A 15,686-nucleotide genomic window follows, 5' to 3' on the forward strand; every position below is an offset into this window, starting at 1 on the left:
GTCACCCTCAGTAGAGTGCTGTCGTGTCATAGCTCACAGCAACCTCAGACTCTTGGGCTCTCAAGTGATTCTCTTGCCTCAGCCTCCCGAGTAGCTAGGACTACAGTGCCTACCACCATGCTTGTCTATTTTTAGAGACAAAGTCTCACTCTCCGTGGCCTCAAACCCCTGTGCTCAGGCAATCCACCTGCCTTGGCCTCCCAGAGTGCTGGGATTACAGGATTACAAGCCAGAATGTGGGCTTTGAACATGACAGCCTGCCTCTGCCTCCTCCTGCCCTAAGCTGCCTTTCTCCCTGGCTTTTAACATCCAGGAGGCAGGGAGCCAGCTCCAGCCAGGGAGACCTGCTGCCCTACCAGCCCGTGGTTCTGCTACTCTGTGGGATTTGAAGGGTGGAAACTGGGTCTCTTACTCTGTCACTTGGTCAATGTGCTTGGCTGTGTCTTCTGGAACAGCCAGATTGGATATAAGTGGGGGAGCCACCAGTTCCCAGGGAGAAGCTGAATCAACTGGAAAACCGCTTCTTACCTGCCACTGGGGAAAGGAGGGAATGCGACAGACTTTAGCTTCTTGTCTTCTGCTGCTGACAGACAGTTTTTGATGGTTTCTTCAAGCTGTTCTTCACATTTGTCGGAGCCCCACTGAGGGATGTGACAGTGGATAACAAATTTGGCTGCAAGGCCACTGGATTGGCTGACGGCAGCTGGGACAGGGAGAGAAAAAAGCTGGAGGTTATTCCTACGTCTTCACCTTAACTCCAAAGGCTGGCCCTCCTGGGCTACCTGTTAGAGACACGGAGACCAGGACTGATGGAGAAGCTGGCTGGATACCAGCCCTGGCTTCTGATGAGTTGTCCACCAGAGGTCAGGAGCTATATCAGAATGGGTCTAGGCAATCAGCACATGATTCAGATGAAAAATGTCAAGGTGACAACAAGGCACTTTCTTTTTTTTTGTTTGAGACAGAGTCTCACTATGTCACCTTCAGTAGAGTGCCATGGTGTCACAGCTCACAGCAACCTCAAACTCTTGGGCTTAAGTGATCCTCTTGCCTCAGCCTCCCAAGTAGCAAGGACTAGGCTCCTGGCTATTTTTTGTTGCAGCTGTCATTGTTGTTCAACTGGCCCAGGCTGGGTTCGAACCCGCCACTCTCGATGCATGTGGCTGGTGCTGTAAGCACTGTGCTATGGGCGCTGAGCCAAACTTTCATACACAATTTGCCTACTAGTCCCTCGGTTAGGCTGCCTGCTCACAATGTTTCCTAGTCAAAGCAACACTTCAAAATCCCATCTGGTGGGTGTAGTAGGTTGAGGACTGACTGACTCCCCTAAAACATCCATGTTCTAATTCCTGGTAGCTGTGGTTGTTACTTTACAAGGCAAAGGGACTTACTAGATTTGATTAACTTAAAGATCTTGACTTGGGGAGGTGATCCTGGATTAAAGGTGAGCCCTAAATATGATCACCAGGACACTTAAAGGAGGGAGACCAAGCTCGGTGCCCATAGGACAATGGTTACAGCGCCAGCCACATACAGTGAGGTTGGCGGGTTTGAACACAGCCTGGGCCAGCTAAACAACAATGACAACTGCAACAGAAAAATAACCAGGCATTGTGGTGGGCTCCTGTAGTCCCAACTATTGGGAGGTTGAGGCAAGAGAATGGCTTGAGCCCAAGAGTTTGAGGTTGCTGTGAGCTGTGACACCACAGCACTCTACCGAGGGCAACATAGAGAGACTCTGTCTCCAAAAAAAGTAGAATGTCACAGCCTTGACATTGGGAAAAGTAAGAAAGGGCTTTGCCCCTGAGCCTCTAGAAGGAACCAGCTGCCCTGCCAATACCTGGGGTTTAGACTCTTAAAACTCACTGTGGACTATGGACTTCTAGAATTGCAGGAGGATGAACTTGTGTTGTTTGAAGCCACTTAGTTTGTGGCCATTTGTCACAGCAGCCATAGGAAATTAATACAGTGGTATTTATTTATTTATTTATTTATTTATTTATTTAGAGACAGAGTGTTATTATGTCGCCCTCGGTAGAGTGCTGTGTCGTCACAGCTCACAGCAAACTCCAACTCTTGGGCTTAAGTGATTCTCTTGCCTCAGCCTCCTAAGTAGCTTGGGCTACAGGCGCCCGCCACAACGCCCAGCAATTTTTTTGTGTGTGTGTGTAATTGTCATTGCTGTTTAGCAGGCCCAGGCTGGGTTTGAACCTGCCAGCTACACTGCATGTGGCTGGTGCCATAGCTGTTGAGCTACAGACGCCAAGCCAATACAATGGTTTTTAAAACACAGACGTGTCTGAACCCCACCCCAGGTACCCTGACTCTGTAGGTCTATTGTGGGGCTTGTGCTTCAGTGATTCTAGGACCCTGCATGAATTGAAAGCTGCTAAATATGACAGTGTTACCTCTTTGGACAGGGATTGTCTTTTTTTTTTTTTTTTTTTTTTGAGACAGGGCCTCCAGCTCTGTCACCTGGGTTAGAGTACAGCGGTGTTATTACAACACACTGCAGCCTCAAACTCCTGGGCTCAGGTGATCCTCCAGCCTCCTCCTCTTCAGTAGCTGGGGCTACAGACATGCATCGCTACAACAGCTGGTTAATTTTATTTTGTAGAGATGGGGTTGGCCAAGTTGCCCACCTTGGCCTTCCAAAGTTCTGGGATTACAGGCATGAGTCACCACACCCAGCCCAGAACTGTGTTTTGATCATCTCTTTGTGCCTTGCACAGGTCAGGCTTCAGAAAGGGATTGTGAAGTTGAATTTTTATGTCAGCCTGTCCCACAATTCCAGTCGTACTCCTTTGTTTTACTTCTTAGTCTCTCACACACAGTTTCCCTCAGCAACAGAGCTGAAAAGCACTGTGGCTACTGAGAAGCTTGAGGGACGGTCCTGGGGCTGCCGACCCCTAAAGGAGCAGTTTTCTCTGATACATCTGGGGCAGCTGCGCTGCAGTCTGGTGCCACTTGCTCTTAAGCCACTGGTCTGGAGGAGCTGGCAGGCATTTCGGGACAAAATTTGTAACATAAATCTGTGTCTGCCGTCTTTAGGAGCTGTGTGTTGGTTTAAAAGATTTATCTGAAATATAGGATGCTCACCTCCTTTATAAGATTTATTTCCTACCTCATGATGTCCACAGTGGCAGAGAAGCTAGGACTGCGCTTCCTCACATGGGTGGAGACTAGATTCAGGGGACACCTTAGTCATTCTGGTAAGCCTGGAAGCTCCTTGGTTTCCCAGGGCCCAGCTGGGGGTTGAATATGATCCCACATGGACTAGCGGGTGTGGGCATCAGCCAACACAGTACTAATGAGGCAGTGAGCAGGACACAGCCCCGTGGCTGACTCAGCGACTGTGTATATTTCCACAGCAGAAGCAATTTGTCCCTGTTTGGCCTGAACAATGACACCCCAGAGTCTGAGGGCTGCTCTGCAGAGCCCCAGTGACCTGAGGATTGGCTTGGACTGCGTGGGGCAATTTTTCAAAGGTCCTATGCCTACCATGTGCTGGAGAAATGTGGGAGAAAGTTTGGGTCTCCATAGCCATAGCTGATTTATTTTATATATATAAATTTTTTTTTGAGATAGTGTTTCACTTTGTTGCCCTGGGTAGTGCTGTGGTGTCACAGCTTACGGCAACTTCAAACTCTGAGGTTCAAAAGATCCTCTTGCCTCAGCCTCCCAAGTAGCTGGGACTACAGGTGCCTGCCACCATGCTTGGCTAGTTTTTCTATTGTTTTTTAGTAGAGACAGGGTCTTGTTCTTGCTCTTGCTCAGACTGGTCTGGAACTCCTGAGCTCAAGCAATCCACCTGCCCTGGCCTCCCAAAGTGCTAGGATTACAGCCATAAGTCACCATGTCCGGCCTTTTTTTTTTTTTTTTTTTGAGCGAGAGAGTCTTACTGTGTCACCAGGGCTAGAGTGCCATGGTGTCAGGGCTCACAGCAACCTCAAACTTTTGGACCAAGTGATCCCCTTGCCTCCTTCCTTCCAGATTCACTTTTGCATTGTCAGCGTGGCCTTTGTATTCCTTCCAGCAAGGGTCTGGCCTGCCGCCTCTTGAGCTCTTCATGTCTGCAATTGTGCATCTTTCGCCTCCTTCTTGAAAGATAACGTAGGAACACGTGCAATTCTTGGCTGGTAGTTGTATTTCCCCTCCTCAGAGTTTTGAGGATACTTCTTTCCTTTTTCCAAACATCTTTTGTTGCTGAGGGTAAGTCTGTTGTCAGTTCTAACTGTCGTTTCTTTCTTTTCTTTTTGAGACAGAGTCTTAGTTTGTCATCCCTGGTCACAGCTCACAGCCGCCTCCAACTCCTGGGCTTGAGCAATTCTCTTGCCTCAGCCTCCCAAGTAGCTGGGACTATAGGTGCCCACCACAATGCCTGGCTATTTTTTTGTTGTAATTGTCATCGTTGTTTGGCAGACCTGGGCTGGATTCGAAAAGCGCCAGCTCTGACGTATGTGGCTGGCGCCTTAGCTGCTTGAGCTACAGGTGCCATCCCCGCCCTCCCCCCTTTTTTTTGAGACAGATTCTCACTCTGTTGCCTTGGGTACACTGCCGTGGCGTCAAGGCTCATAGCAACTTCAAACTCTTCGGCTCAAGTGATCCTCTTGCCTCAGCCTCTCAGTAGCTGGGACTACAGGTACCTGCCACCACACCTGGCTAGTTTTTCTATTTTTTTTTTTTAGTAGAGATGGGTCTCACTCTTGCTCAGGCTGGTCTCAAATTCCTGAGCTCAGGCAATCTATGTGCCTCGGCCTCCCAGAGTGCTAGGATTACAGGTGTGATCCATTGCGCCTATCTATGCTTGCTATTTTCAACTTGAGGACTCAAGTTTACCATATTGTGAAATATATTACTTGGTCTTCATCCCATTTTCTGGCATGCAGTTGCCAAAGTTCTTGGAATCTCCAGAGTTATTTTTGTATGCTAATGTTGACTGATAGCTAGTCATCGGAAAGCTTAGAGGATTGCAGGATTGGACTTTCAACTTCTCCTCCCCAAGCTCCAGGAAGAGAAGAGGGGCTGAAAGTCAAGTTGATCACCAGTGGCCAATGGTTTAATCAACACGCCTATGTAACGAAATGTTAAGGGACCAGGTTCAGAGAGCTTCCAGACAGCAGAATGCAGGGAACTTCTAGAGGGTGGTGTGTCCAAGTGGGGCATGGAAACTGCAGCCCTTTCGCCAAACCTCACCCTATGAGTCCCTTCATCCAGATGCTTTGTAATATCCTTTACAATAAGCCAGTAAACGTTAAGTAAGTGTTTCCCTGAATGCTGCGAGCCGCTCTGCCAAACTAGTAAAATCCAAAGGGTGGGGTCATGGAGCCCCAATTTGAAAGAGGTTGGTTGGAAGTTTCAGAGGCCTGGACTTGTGAAGGGGGGCAGTTTGGGGAATTAAGCTCCTATAACCTTTGGTGTCTGATACCATCTCCAGGTGGAGAGTGTAGGAATCAAATCCAAGACACCCCCCGCCCCCCACCCCCCCGCAGGCCGCTGCTGATTGTTCAGTTGGTGAAGAGCAGAATCCCCACCCCCACTGGGCACAGAAGTCTTCTGTGTTGATGATTGCTGTTGTTTTGGTGTAAGAGCAAAGGAAAAACAAGGTTTGAGCTTTCCAAACAATGTTTCATTCTGGAAAATTCTCAGCTCTGATCTCTGCAATACTGCTTTTCTAAACCTTCTGTTTTCTGCCTTTGGAACTCTGCCTAGAACTGTGTTGGAGCCTCTCATCCCACACGGAGCAGGTATTTTTCTCTCTCCCTGTTGGGCAGTTTGCTGGGTGCCTTCCGGCCCCCACCTCCCCAGGCCAGATGCCGTCTGGCCTCTGGGCTCTCTCTGTCTGGTGGTTCTGTAGGGAATGTGGCAGACCCAGGCCTGGAGTCAGTGGGCAGTATGGCTCTGGGCCTGGGTGAGGGGTCTGCCCCTTCTGCTACCCTAGGAAGACAGATTTTACACAAGCCCTGGGTGGTGGCTAGAGCTTTGGCTTCCTGTGAAGGCAGCTGAAGTCTTTCTAGTTCCTTGCTTTGAGCAGTGATCGTGGCCAGCGTCCCCTCCAGGTGATAAGGTGGCTCTGCATGTTTCCAGGTCTGTCTCATTGCAGCTGTGGCTGTCTCTGCCATGCATATGTTTATCTGATATTTGAGTGTGGCTCCTTACAATTTTAAAAAAAGAAATTCTATCTGTCACTGCTACACACGGTGTGTGCAGATTTAAAGTGTGGACTCATATTCTTTCTTGACCGGAAGCCCCATTATTTTCTAACAGTCAAATCTAACCAGGACAGTCCTCTGCTTAAACTTTCAAGGTGGCCCCTCTTGGTCATATAGGGTCAGATTCAGACCTTCTCACACAGCTGTGAGCCTAGCCTCCTTGTGGCTGCTATTTCTCTCCTTCTAGAAGTTGACCCAAGGCTCCCTGCTCTTGCTAGACCCAGTCCTCTGCTCCCGCCTCCTAGGTGTTCCCTCTCCATGTTCCATTTATGTGTCTAAGGGCAGCAGTGGGTGTCATTTTTCTCTGAAGGCCTGGATTTATGTATATATGTATGTATGTATCTATTTTTCTGAGTTTCACTTTGTTGCTCTTAGTAGAGTGCCATGGCATGATAGCTTACAGCAACCTCAAACTTTTGGGCTCAAGTGATCCTCTTGCCTCACCCTCCCAAAGTTCAGACTACAGGTGCCCGCCACAACGCCTGGCTATTTGTAGAAACAGGGGTCTCCCTGTTGTTCAGGCTGATCTTGAACTTCTGAGCTCAGGGCAATCTAGCTGCCTCAGCCTTCCAGAGTGTGAGAATGACAGGTGTGAGGCACCATGCCCAGCCTTGAAGCCCTGGCTTTAGCGCAGCACTTGGCACTGACTGGATGTATGAGGAGTGAACTGATTGGAGGTTTTGTGTATGTGAGATCCACCTGTCAAAAAGTTGCCCCAAGAGCCTGGACAACAAGTGTTCATACAAAACTCATGTCAATATATTCATAGCAGTTCTATTCACAATAGCCAAAGGTGAAAACAACTCAACTACCCATCACCAGTGAATGGATATATAAAATGGAATATTTGTTTATTTATTTATTATTTATTGAGACAGAATCTCACTCTGTTGCCCAGGCTAGAGTGCTGTGGCATCCGTCTAGCTCACAGCAACCTCAAACTCCTGGGTTCAGGCAGTTCTCCTGTGTCATCCCCCAAGCAGCTAGGACTACAGGTGCCCACCACACTGCCTGACTAATTTTTTATATTTAGTAGAAACAGGGTGGAAGGGATCTCGCTCTTGCTTAGGCTGGTCTCAAACTCCTGAGCTCAAGGGATCCTCCCACCTCAGCCTCCCAGAGTGCTAGGATTACAGGTGTGAGCCACCTGACTCAGCCAATAAAATGGAGTATCATTCAGCCATAAGAAGGAGTAAAGTACTGATACGAGCTACAGTATGGACGAACTTTGAAAAAACTATGTTAAGTGAAAAAAGCCAGACACAAAAGCTCATGTAATATACAGATAGGCAAATCCAGAGGGGCAGAAAGGAGGTAGTGGGGAGCAGGGGCTGGGGCGGGCAGGGCTGCATAATGGTAGGGAGTTTCTGTGGGCTAGACAGTAACAATGGCTGCTAGACATTGTAGGAATACGTATTGTCACTGAATTAGATACTTTAAAATTGTTCGTGGTAAATTTTAAATTAATGTGTATTCCCCCCCATACCCCGGTTAACACAATGGCTCTACACCAGCGGTTCTCATCCTGTGGGTCGCGACCCCTTTGGACTGTGTTAAAGGGTTGCGGCAGTAGGAAGGTTGAGAACCACTGCTCTAGACCATTTTGGGAGATCTGATGCAAACTGGCTTGAATTATCTAGATATGTTATAGTCCCCAAAGTGCATCTGAAAGGATCCCCAGAGCCTGGTCAAATTATCTGAGAGATGCCAAAATAGCTTTCTTATTAGTTATGGCACACTTTGTCTCAAAAACAGAATATGTCTGAGCCATGTGAGGGCAGGGGCTGTCGAGAGGAAGGCGGTGAGGCTGGGCTGGTTGTAGGGCCCAATGCCACACTTACCTTCAGCAACTTCCAAAGGGCCTTGGGATTTGCGAAGTTCCTTTACTGTTTCTAAGAACTCTTTTCCACCAGCCTTTTCCAAGGCTTTACCTGCAAGGGAAAACAATGGGAGGCCAGTGTGATTGTTTTTTCCATGTACTTACACTGTTTGATGCAATTCTTAGACACACATACACATGCATACCCCTCAAAACACTTGGAAACTCGGATTCAAACTTCCCAGTTGTTATTCTGGTTTGCCCGTGGTCATGGGTGGCGGGGGCCTCTGGGCCTGTGTCCAGCAGACTTACTTTAGTAAGTTTAGCAAGCTGTTTTTTAAAAATTTGCATTTGTTTAGCAAACTTTTTAAAAGGACCTTTTTAGGGATAATAAAGCAGTCTCACGACATGAGTTCTAAAGATGATTTTTGTAAAGGAAGAGAGTCCAGTGAAAGTTCTACAAGTCCAATACCTGTGTGGAGAGCTCTGAGGTCCTGTTCCCATCTCAGGCCACCAACTTATTGTAAGTCCTTGGGGTCAAAGAACAGACACAGGCCCAGGGCAGCCTGGGAGATTGTTTCTCTCGCCTGGGTCTCACTTTTTTTTTTCTTTTTTTGAGACAGAGTCTGGGTAGAGTGTGGTAGCAACATAGCTCACAGCAACCTCAAACTCTTGGGCTCAAGTGATCCTCTTGCCTCAGCCTTCTGAGTAGCCAGGACTACACGTGTTCACCACAATGCCTGGCTAATTTTTCAATTTTTAGTAGAGACAGGGTTTCACTTTTGCTCAAGCTGGTCTCCAATGCCTGAGCTCAGGTGATCCACCTGCCTTGGCCTCCCCGAGTGTTAGGATTACAGGTGTGAGCCACCTTGCCCAGCCTTTTTTTTCTTTTTGAGACAGGACCTCACTCTGTTGCCCAGGCTAGAGTGCCCTATTATTAGGCTAGCTCCCTGCAACCTCAAACTACTGAGTTCAAGTGATCTTCCTGCCTCAGCTTCCCCAGTAGCTGGGACTACAGGTGCCTACCACCACACCCAGGTAGTTTTTCTATTTTAGTAGAGATGGGTCTCGCTCTTGCTCAGGCTGGTCTGGAATCTCTGAGCTCAAGGGATCCTCCCACCTGTGCCTCCCGGAGCCACTCCGCCAGGCCTGGGCCTCAGTTTTCAATGGAAATACGTAAAAATTTGAGAGGCTAATCTCTAAGGATACTCCTGCTGGGAGATGTCGAGTCTTTGCTGTTAGGACTGTTTCCTAGTCAGAATCTCAGGGTCCTACTTCTACAGAGGCCAAGCGTAACCCCAGGAGGTGGCAGGACCCTACTTGTAAGCACCAGGGGATCCCACACTCCAAATCTCTGAGAGTAGAGCTACTCATGGGCAGCAGATGAGCTGTTTCCCCTTGAGTGTTTTCATCTTGTAAGGACCTTACTTATGTGGATGTCTGGGGCAAGTTTCATCTCTCTGTATTTTAGTCACTAATATTCACTACTAGGGAAGTTTAGAGGTTTCCCGTGGGCCTAGATGATGGAGCATCTACACTCCACACTCAGGTGCTCAAATATATTTGGAGAGCCACACTACATTGTACAGATCACTTAGGATGAATGTCCACTCGAGCAGTCCCTCTCTGGGGGTGGATCTGGGGAGGGGGTTTCTTCATGAATGTGCTTGGGTTTCAACAGCACAGTTGAGAAATGGTGATCACAGACTATGTCCAGAGTCTTGGGGGCTCCTTTTAGGCCTCCAGACTCCTGGCCACTGTCAATCTGCTGAGTCCAGAAGTCTGGAGAAGGCCAGGAAGGCCAGCTCACATGGAGAAGCAGGGAAGGAGGACTACACTGCTGCTCTCTGCCCTCAGGTCAGGGCCCAGTGAGGATGTGTAGAAGGCAAAGCGAATCTACCCTCTTCACTAAAGACTTAAGAAAAAAGCCTGCAGAGTTGATGAGGTGTTTCTCTCTGGGGATGCATTACCATGAAGAAATGAAGGAATGCTGGAATGAGAACATCACTGCTTCACAACCCGCCTAATGAACAGACAAGGGAAGGGGCGTCAACAGCTGCTGGCATCTCAGAAAGACAAGCAGGCATGATGGGTGTGATGGTGCAAGATGCTGCTGCGCTGACCAAGGAGTCTTGTCCACAGGTTTTGAACCTGCACCTCACTGAACCTCTAGAGCAGTGGTTCTCAACCTGTGGGTCGCGACCCCTTTGTAACAATGAAAATACATCGCAGCATTAGGAAGGTTCAGAACTGCTGCTCTAGAGGAATGATTTTCAACTGGTGTTCTATGCAAGGATCTAAGGTGTGAACTTTCAAAGATCATAAATTATTTTCAAAAGAAGTCCAAAGCAGCAAGTGCATTCTTCTTATTATTTTTTTTTAACTTTTTTATTTTTTGAAACAGTCTCATTCTGTGCCCTGGTTACAGCGCCATGGTGTCATCATAGTTCATAGCAACCACAAACTCTTGGGCTCAAGTGATTCTCTTGATTCAGCCTCCCGAGTAGCTGGGACTACAGGTGCTAATCACAATGCCTGGCTAGTTTTTCTGTTTTTGGTAGAGGCAGGGTCTGGCTTTTGCTCAGGCTGGTTTCAGACTCCTGAGCTCAGGCAATCCACTTGCCTTGGCCTCGCAGAGTGCTAGGATTACAGGTGTGAACCACCACACGTGGCCTTTTTATTCTTTTTTATGATCAACATAATTTAAGTGTGCTTTGGAAGTTTAACTATAGGTTCAAGTGTGTCATGAGATTAAAAAAGGTTGAAAAGCATTGCTCTGGATCCAACTACCAATTTATTTTATAAAAAGAAATAATAAGAAACATATTTAGTGACAACCAGGGGGATGCACTTAACAAAATCCAGGCCATGGGAAACCCTATAGGACAAGCAGCCTCATCAACAAATAAATTACAGGCTGGGCGCCGTGGCTCACACCTGTGATCCTAGCACTCTAGGGGGTTGAGGTGGGTGGATTGCCTGAGCTCACCTGAGCAAAAAAAGAAAAAAATAGCCTGGTGTTGTGGCAGGCACCTATACTCCCAGCTACTCGGGAGGCTGAAGCAAGAGAATCGCTTGAGCCCAAGAGTCTGAGGTTGCTATGAGCTATGGAGGTGACAAAGTGAGACTCTGTCTCAAAAAAGAAAAAAGACAATCAGATTGTCTGATTAATGCCTTGGGGTCCCGGCACTGCGCTAAGCTCCATAGGCTCCATGTACGTACCATCTATTTAATCTTCACATCACCCCTGAGAGGTACTATTGTCATCCTCACCTATCATACAGAGAAGGAAATAGAGATGAGAGGCTAAGACACCTGCCCAAGGTCACATTCAGAAAAGCTAGACCCAGCCCAGACAGATGCAGAGCCTGCTCTCCTAACCGTCAGGCCACCTTTTAGCTCATTTCTCCCCTCAAGACCCCAGAGAGGTCAGCTTGAGAATCTACGGCTGGGAACTCAGCTTGAATTTTTGCTCTAACACCAGTTCTCTTCCTGTCCTACCTCGCTGCCATTAAAAAAAAAAGAAGTATCTTTGTTTTTCTGATGTAAAAGCATGGACACCATAGAAATGTGTAAAGTAAGACGCTGCCACTTGTTTTGTGAGAAGTGAGGACGTCTACTCAGAGGTGGGGATGAAGGCCACCAGCAGGCGTTTCTCCCTGGGGCTGTCATATCCTCTTCAAGTGGCCTCTGAGCCAGGAGGGAAGCTTAAATGAGTCCTGCAGCCTCCCCCCATGCTATGACCAGCTGCATGACTAGCCCCTGCCTCAGGGACACAGCCCTTTCTTTGCTCACTTTACCCTTTCAGTGAAGAGTTTAGGGCAGTTCCGTGGATGAGATGGAGACTTTTTTGGGGGGTAGAGGTAACTACTCACTATGTTGCCCAGGCTGAGCCTGGGCTCCAGTGATCCTTCTATCTCGGCCTCCCCAAAGTGCTGGGATTATAGGTGTGAGCCACGACACCAGACCAGAGGCAGTGACTGTTAACCTACTGTTATTTCCAGGGAATTTGACAGCTTCCCCTCCAAGCTCCTCCACCTTGCCTAGTAACAGCTCCGCCACCACTCATGGGACAGGTGGCAAACCACTGGTAAAAGGACAATGCTCATAGCTTTATGGACAACTGCATTTTTTAAGATGTCCATTTCTATCTTTTCTAATAGCATTCTCAAGGTGTAAGCTAAAAATACACATCAAGTTTTATCCGAAACATGTTGTGCTACTCCATGTAGCCCAAACTAGAAACTAGATGCTATCAGTGGTAAAATAGATCAATAAATTGTGACATATTTGTACACAGCAAGGAAAATGAATGAACACAATCTCGCTCAACAATATACATGGATTTCACAAATGATAAGTTAAACAAAAGGAGTCAGACACAGAAAAGTACATGATTTCATTCGCATAAAATTAAAAACAGATGAAAATTATTTATGCTGTTAAAAGACAGGCTTCACCTGGAAGGGTGAAGACCAGAGGGGAGAAGGAAGAGGACTTCTGGGGTGCTGATGAGGGTCTGCTTCCCAACCTAGGTGCTGGTTGTACAGCTGATTTTCTCTTTGAGATAAGTTAATCAAGCTGTATACTAATGATCTGTTTTTATGTAATACTTCAATATAAGCTTCAAAGAATATATGCAGGATGAACACAAAGTTATTCTCTAGTGAAGCTGTTCAATCACAAAGACAAGAGTTTGACACAGGACCCCAAACAACCAGCCAGTTGACCATGACCGACTTCACAAGAACAGTGGGCTAGTCTACAGCACTTCTACAATGTCTCAGGACCTTACCTATGTCTTCCTTGAGGTCAATTTCAGCTGTGGTTGGGTGAACAATGCCCTCCACTCTCATGGAGCCAATATGGCTGATGTCACTCTGGGTTAAGGATAGCTGCATTAGGAAGAAAAGATGGAGAATATGGGAACGGTCATACTCATTGAAAATCTTCCCATTTTACCTGACATCCATATGCCTCTTTAATTATTGCTAATCTCTGTATTGTTCCATTTTTATTTTTTTGAGACAGTCTCAAGTTGTTGCCCTTGGAAGAGTGCCATAGCATCATAGCTCACGGCAACCTCCAACTCTGAGGATCAAGCAATCCTCTTGTTTCAGTTTTTCTATTTTTAGTAGAGATGAGGGTCTCGTTTTTACTCTGGCTGGTCTCGAACTTGTGAGCTCAAGTAATCCACCTGCCTTGGCCTCCCAGAGGCTCCCACCTCTCCCAGCCTATCGTTCCATTTTCAGTATATATGTGCTGCTGAAGCACTCCTCTCTTTAATTATTCATACCAAATGTCAACAAGAAGGCTGCATATAGAGTGATGACATCAAGTTTTGTGTTTGGTTTTCAACAGGCTCTGCAATGGATTTGAATTTCACTTTTTGACACTAGGACTATGCTACAAATCTGCTTCCCCTTCCCCGAAATGGGAACAGGACTACTGCTCCTCCTCTTTCTTTCCCTGCAGCTTATGTGTTTGGTTCCCAACCCTACCGGCCTTGCTTTTAGGCCATGCATCCTCTAAGTAGCTCCCACAGGGGAAGCTACTCCAGAGCGGCACAGAACATTTGGGGATGGGCTCGGAAGACCATGACCTTGTGGAGAGGATTAATGGGCTCTGGGATGCTAGCCTGCCTATGTCTGGCCCCTTTACCCCTTGGGGACTTCGTTCTTGGGCTACCCTTGGGAAACGCTGCCCTGTGTGTTCGTAGCAGAGAGGAATGGAGGGCCTTCTCCTTTGTTTGCCCACAGGAGGAAGAACGTTATGTTCTTCTGGCTAAGTGAGAGAAAGCTAATTGTCATAGAACCACAGAGAGCCCAGAGAGGGGACATAAATTCCATCTCTTTGATTCCCTGCTTCCATCAGTGATGAATTAGGAACCTGCCACATTGCCGTTCTTCTTAGAACCTGCTCTCCCCAGCTGCTCTCATGGAGGTTCACGCTATTGTCAGGCTGCAAGCATTCAGCTACCAGAGATATGATTAACTGATTGTTTCCTCGTCGTATCTTATTTCAGCCCCAGTTGACTAGGTAGATATATTGTCTGCTCAGTAAACTTTACACTTGTAGGCATGAATTATTTGCCTCTCTGGCTGGGCTGCTGTTGTGTTGCTGAGGACTGTTGAAATGTATAGCCCTGTTTGTTTTCTTTCTGCAGCCTAGGAAGGCAAGCAACCTGAATTATTGGCAAATAATTCAAGTCTAACACCAGGGACATTCAAGAAGCATATATTTCTATTTTCTTTCTTTGATATATTACACTGAACAGTGCTGGATAGGCCTCTCAGCAGCTATTTGAGAAAGTTAGCTATGGATTTTATTTTTGGTGGACACAGAAATAACTGGAGTGTAGGGAATGCCAGTAAACCCAGTAGCTACAGACCAGAAAGATTCTCTATGTTTACCTTTGGCTAACCCATGCCAGCACCAACAATTTTCAGCATCAAAGGGCTGATCACTTTTACAATGCAGAAATTGCCATAGGTCTTTAGTTTAAAAACAAGTAATGCAAGACAGAATGAGTGTCATATCAGGGGGGCAAGGGATAAAGAAGGCACCATTGCGTGTAAATGGCAGGTTATAAAGTACAATAGTGTTCACCACAGCACACTGCAGTTCTCTTTATTACCTTCTGCCCTAGAACAAGGCTCTTAGAAGACAGAATGGTGAATCCATCCCCTGGCCCGTCTTCGGAGGTGGAATTGGAAGTTCCTTCTTTATCGCTATCCTTTGGTTTGGACTGTTGGTAGAAATCAGAAGGACAGATGACAGCCAATCCAGAAAAAGCCCAGTGTGGCTTTATTAAGTGCTTCCCATGGCTGCCACCAACTTAGATACAAAGGAAATGGTTAGGTGTTATGTTCTACTGTTTCTGGATGGAGGGAAGCAAGGGACAGCAATATGAGGAAAAGAGAAAGGTACGGCGAAGTACCAACTATGTTAAGGGGTGGGCCTCACCCAAACCTGGACATGGGTACCTCATTCTTGCTCTTTTCAATGCCTTATGATGACAAGCATGAGAGCCCAGTGGGGCTGTACAGAAGCATATCTCCTAACCCTCCCCTCCTCCCCAGGATTTCCATGGGGCACAGTGGCAGTGGGGGAGTGAACTCTTACACGATTCCCCATTCCCTGCATTCTGCTTTTTTTTTTTTTTTTTAATAGGCAGAGTCTTTATCATCCAGGCTAGAGTGCAGCGGCACAGTCACAGCTCACAGGAACCTCAAACTCCTGGGCATAAGCGATCTCCACCCTCAGCCTCCCAGGTCGCTGGGAAGACAGGGGTGCCCCACCATACCTGGCTAATTAAAAAAAAACCTTTTTTTTAATGAGGCCTTGCTATGTTGCCTAGCCTGGTTTCATATTCTTGGACTCAAGAGATTTTCTCGCCCAGACCTGCAAAATGCTCGTATTACAGGTGTGAGCCATCCCATGCAGGCTTTTATATGATCTTTGGTGTTGTCATGGAGGTCTGTGGAATGAAAATTTCACAACCTCTAAAGCAGCTTTGTTGATAGAACTTTCTATGATCATGGAAATTTCTGTCTATGATCTTCAGTACCCTGAGCACTTGAAATGTGGCTACAATTGATGAACTGAATTTTTAATTTCATTTAATTTTAATTCAAGTTTAAATAGCCACGTGT

The 15,686-nt window shown here is 47.0% G+C and overlaps 1 protein-coding gene across 1 annotated transcript in view; it reads right to left on the minus strand.

The window, feature by feature from the left end:
* The window catches only part of LOC128580447 (core histone macro-H2A.2), a 63,300-nt gene that overhangs the window by 2,447 nt on the left and 45,167 nt on the right, over window positions 1-15,686 (minus strand). Inside the window, exons 5-8 of the mRNA XM_053582285.1 lie at window positions 14,669-14,779; window positions 12,827-12,926; window positions 8,054-8,143; window positions 529-703 (exon numbers count right to left, since the gene is read on the minus strand). Coding sequence (XP_053438260.1) covers window positions 529-703; window positions 8,054-8,143; window positions 12,827-12,926; window positions 14,669-14,779 — 476 coding nt within the window. The remainder of the gene's footprint in view (window positions 1-528; window positions 704-8,053; window positions 8,144-12,826; window positions 12,927-14,668; window positions 14,780-15,686) is intronic.

The sequence above is a fragment of the Nycticebus coucang genome, chromosome 3 (assembly GCF_027406575.1).
Source record: "Nycticebus coucang isolate mNycCou1 chromosome 3, mNycCou1.pri, whole genome shotgun sequence".
NCBI classification, from domain to species: domain Eukaryota; kingdom Metazoa; phylum Chordata; class Mammalia; order Primates; family Lorisidae; genus Nycticebus; species Nycticebus coucang.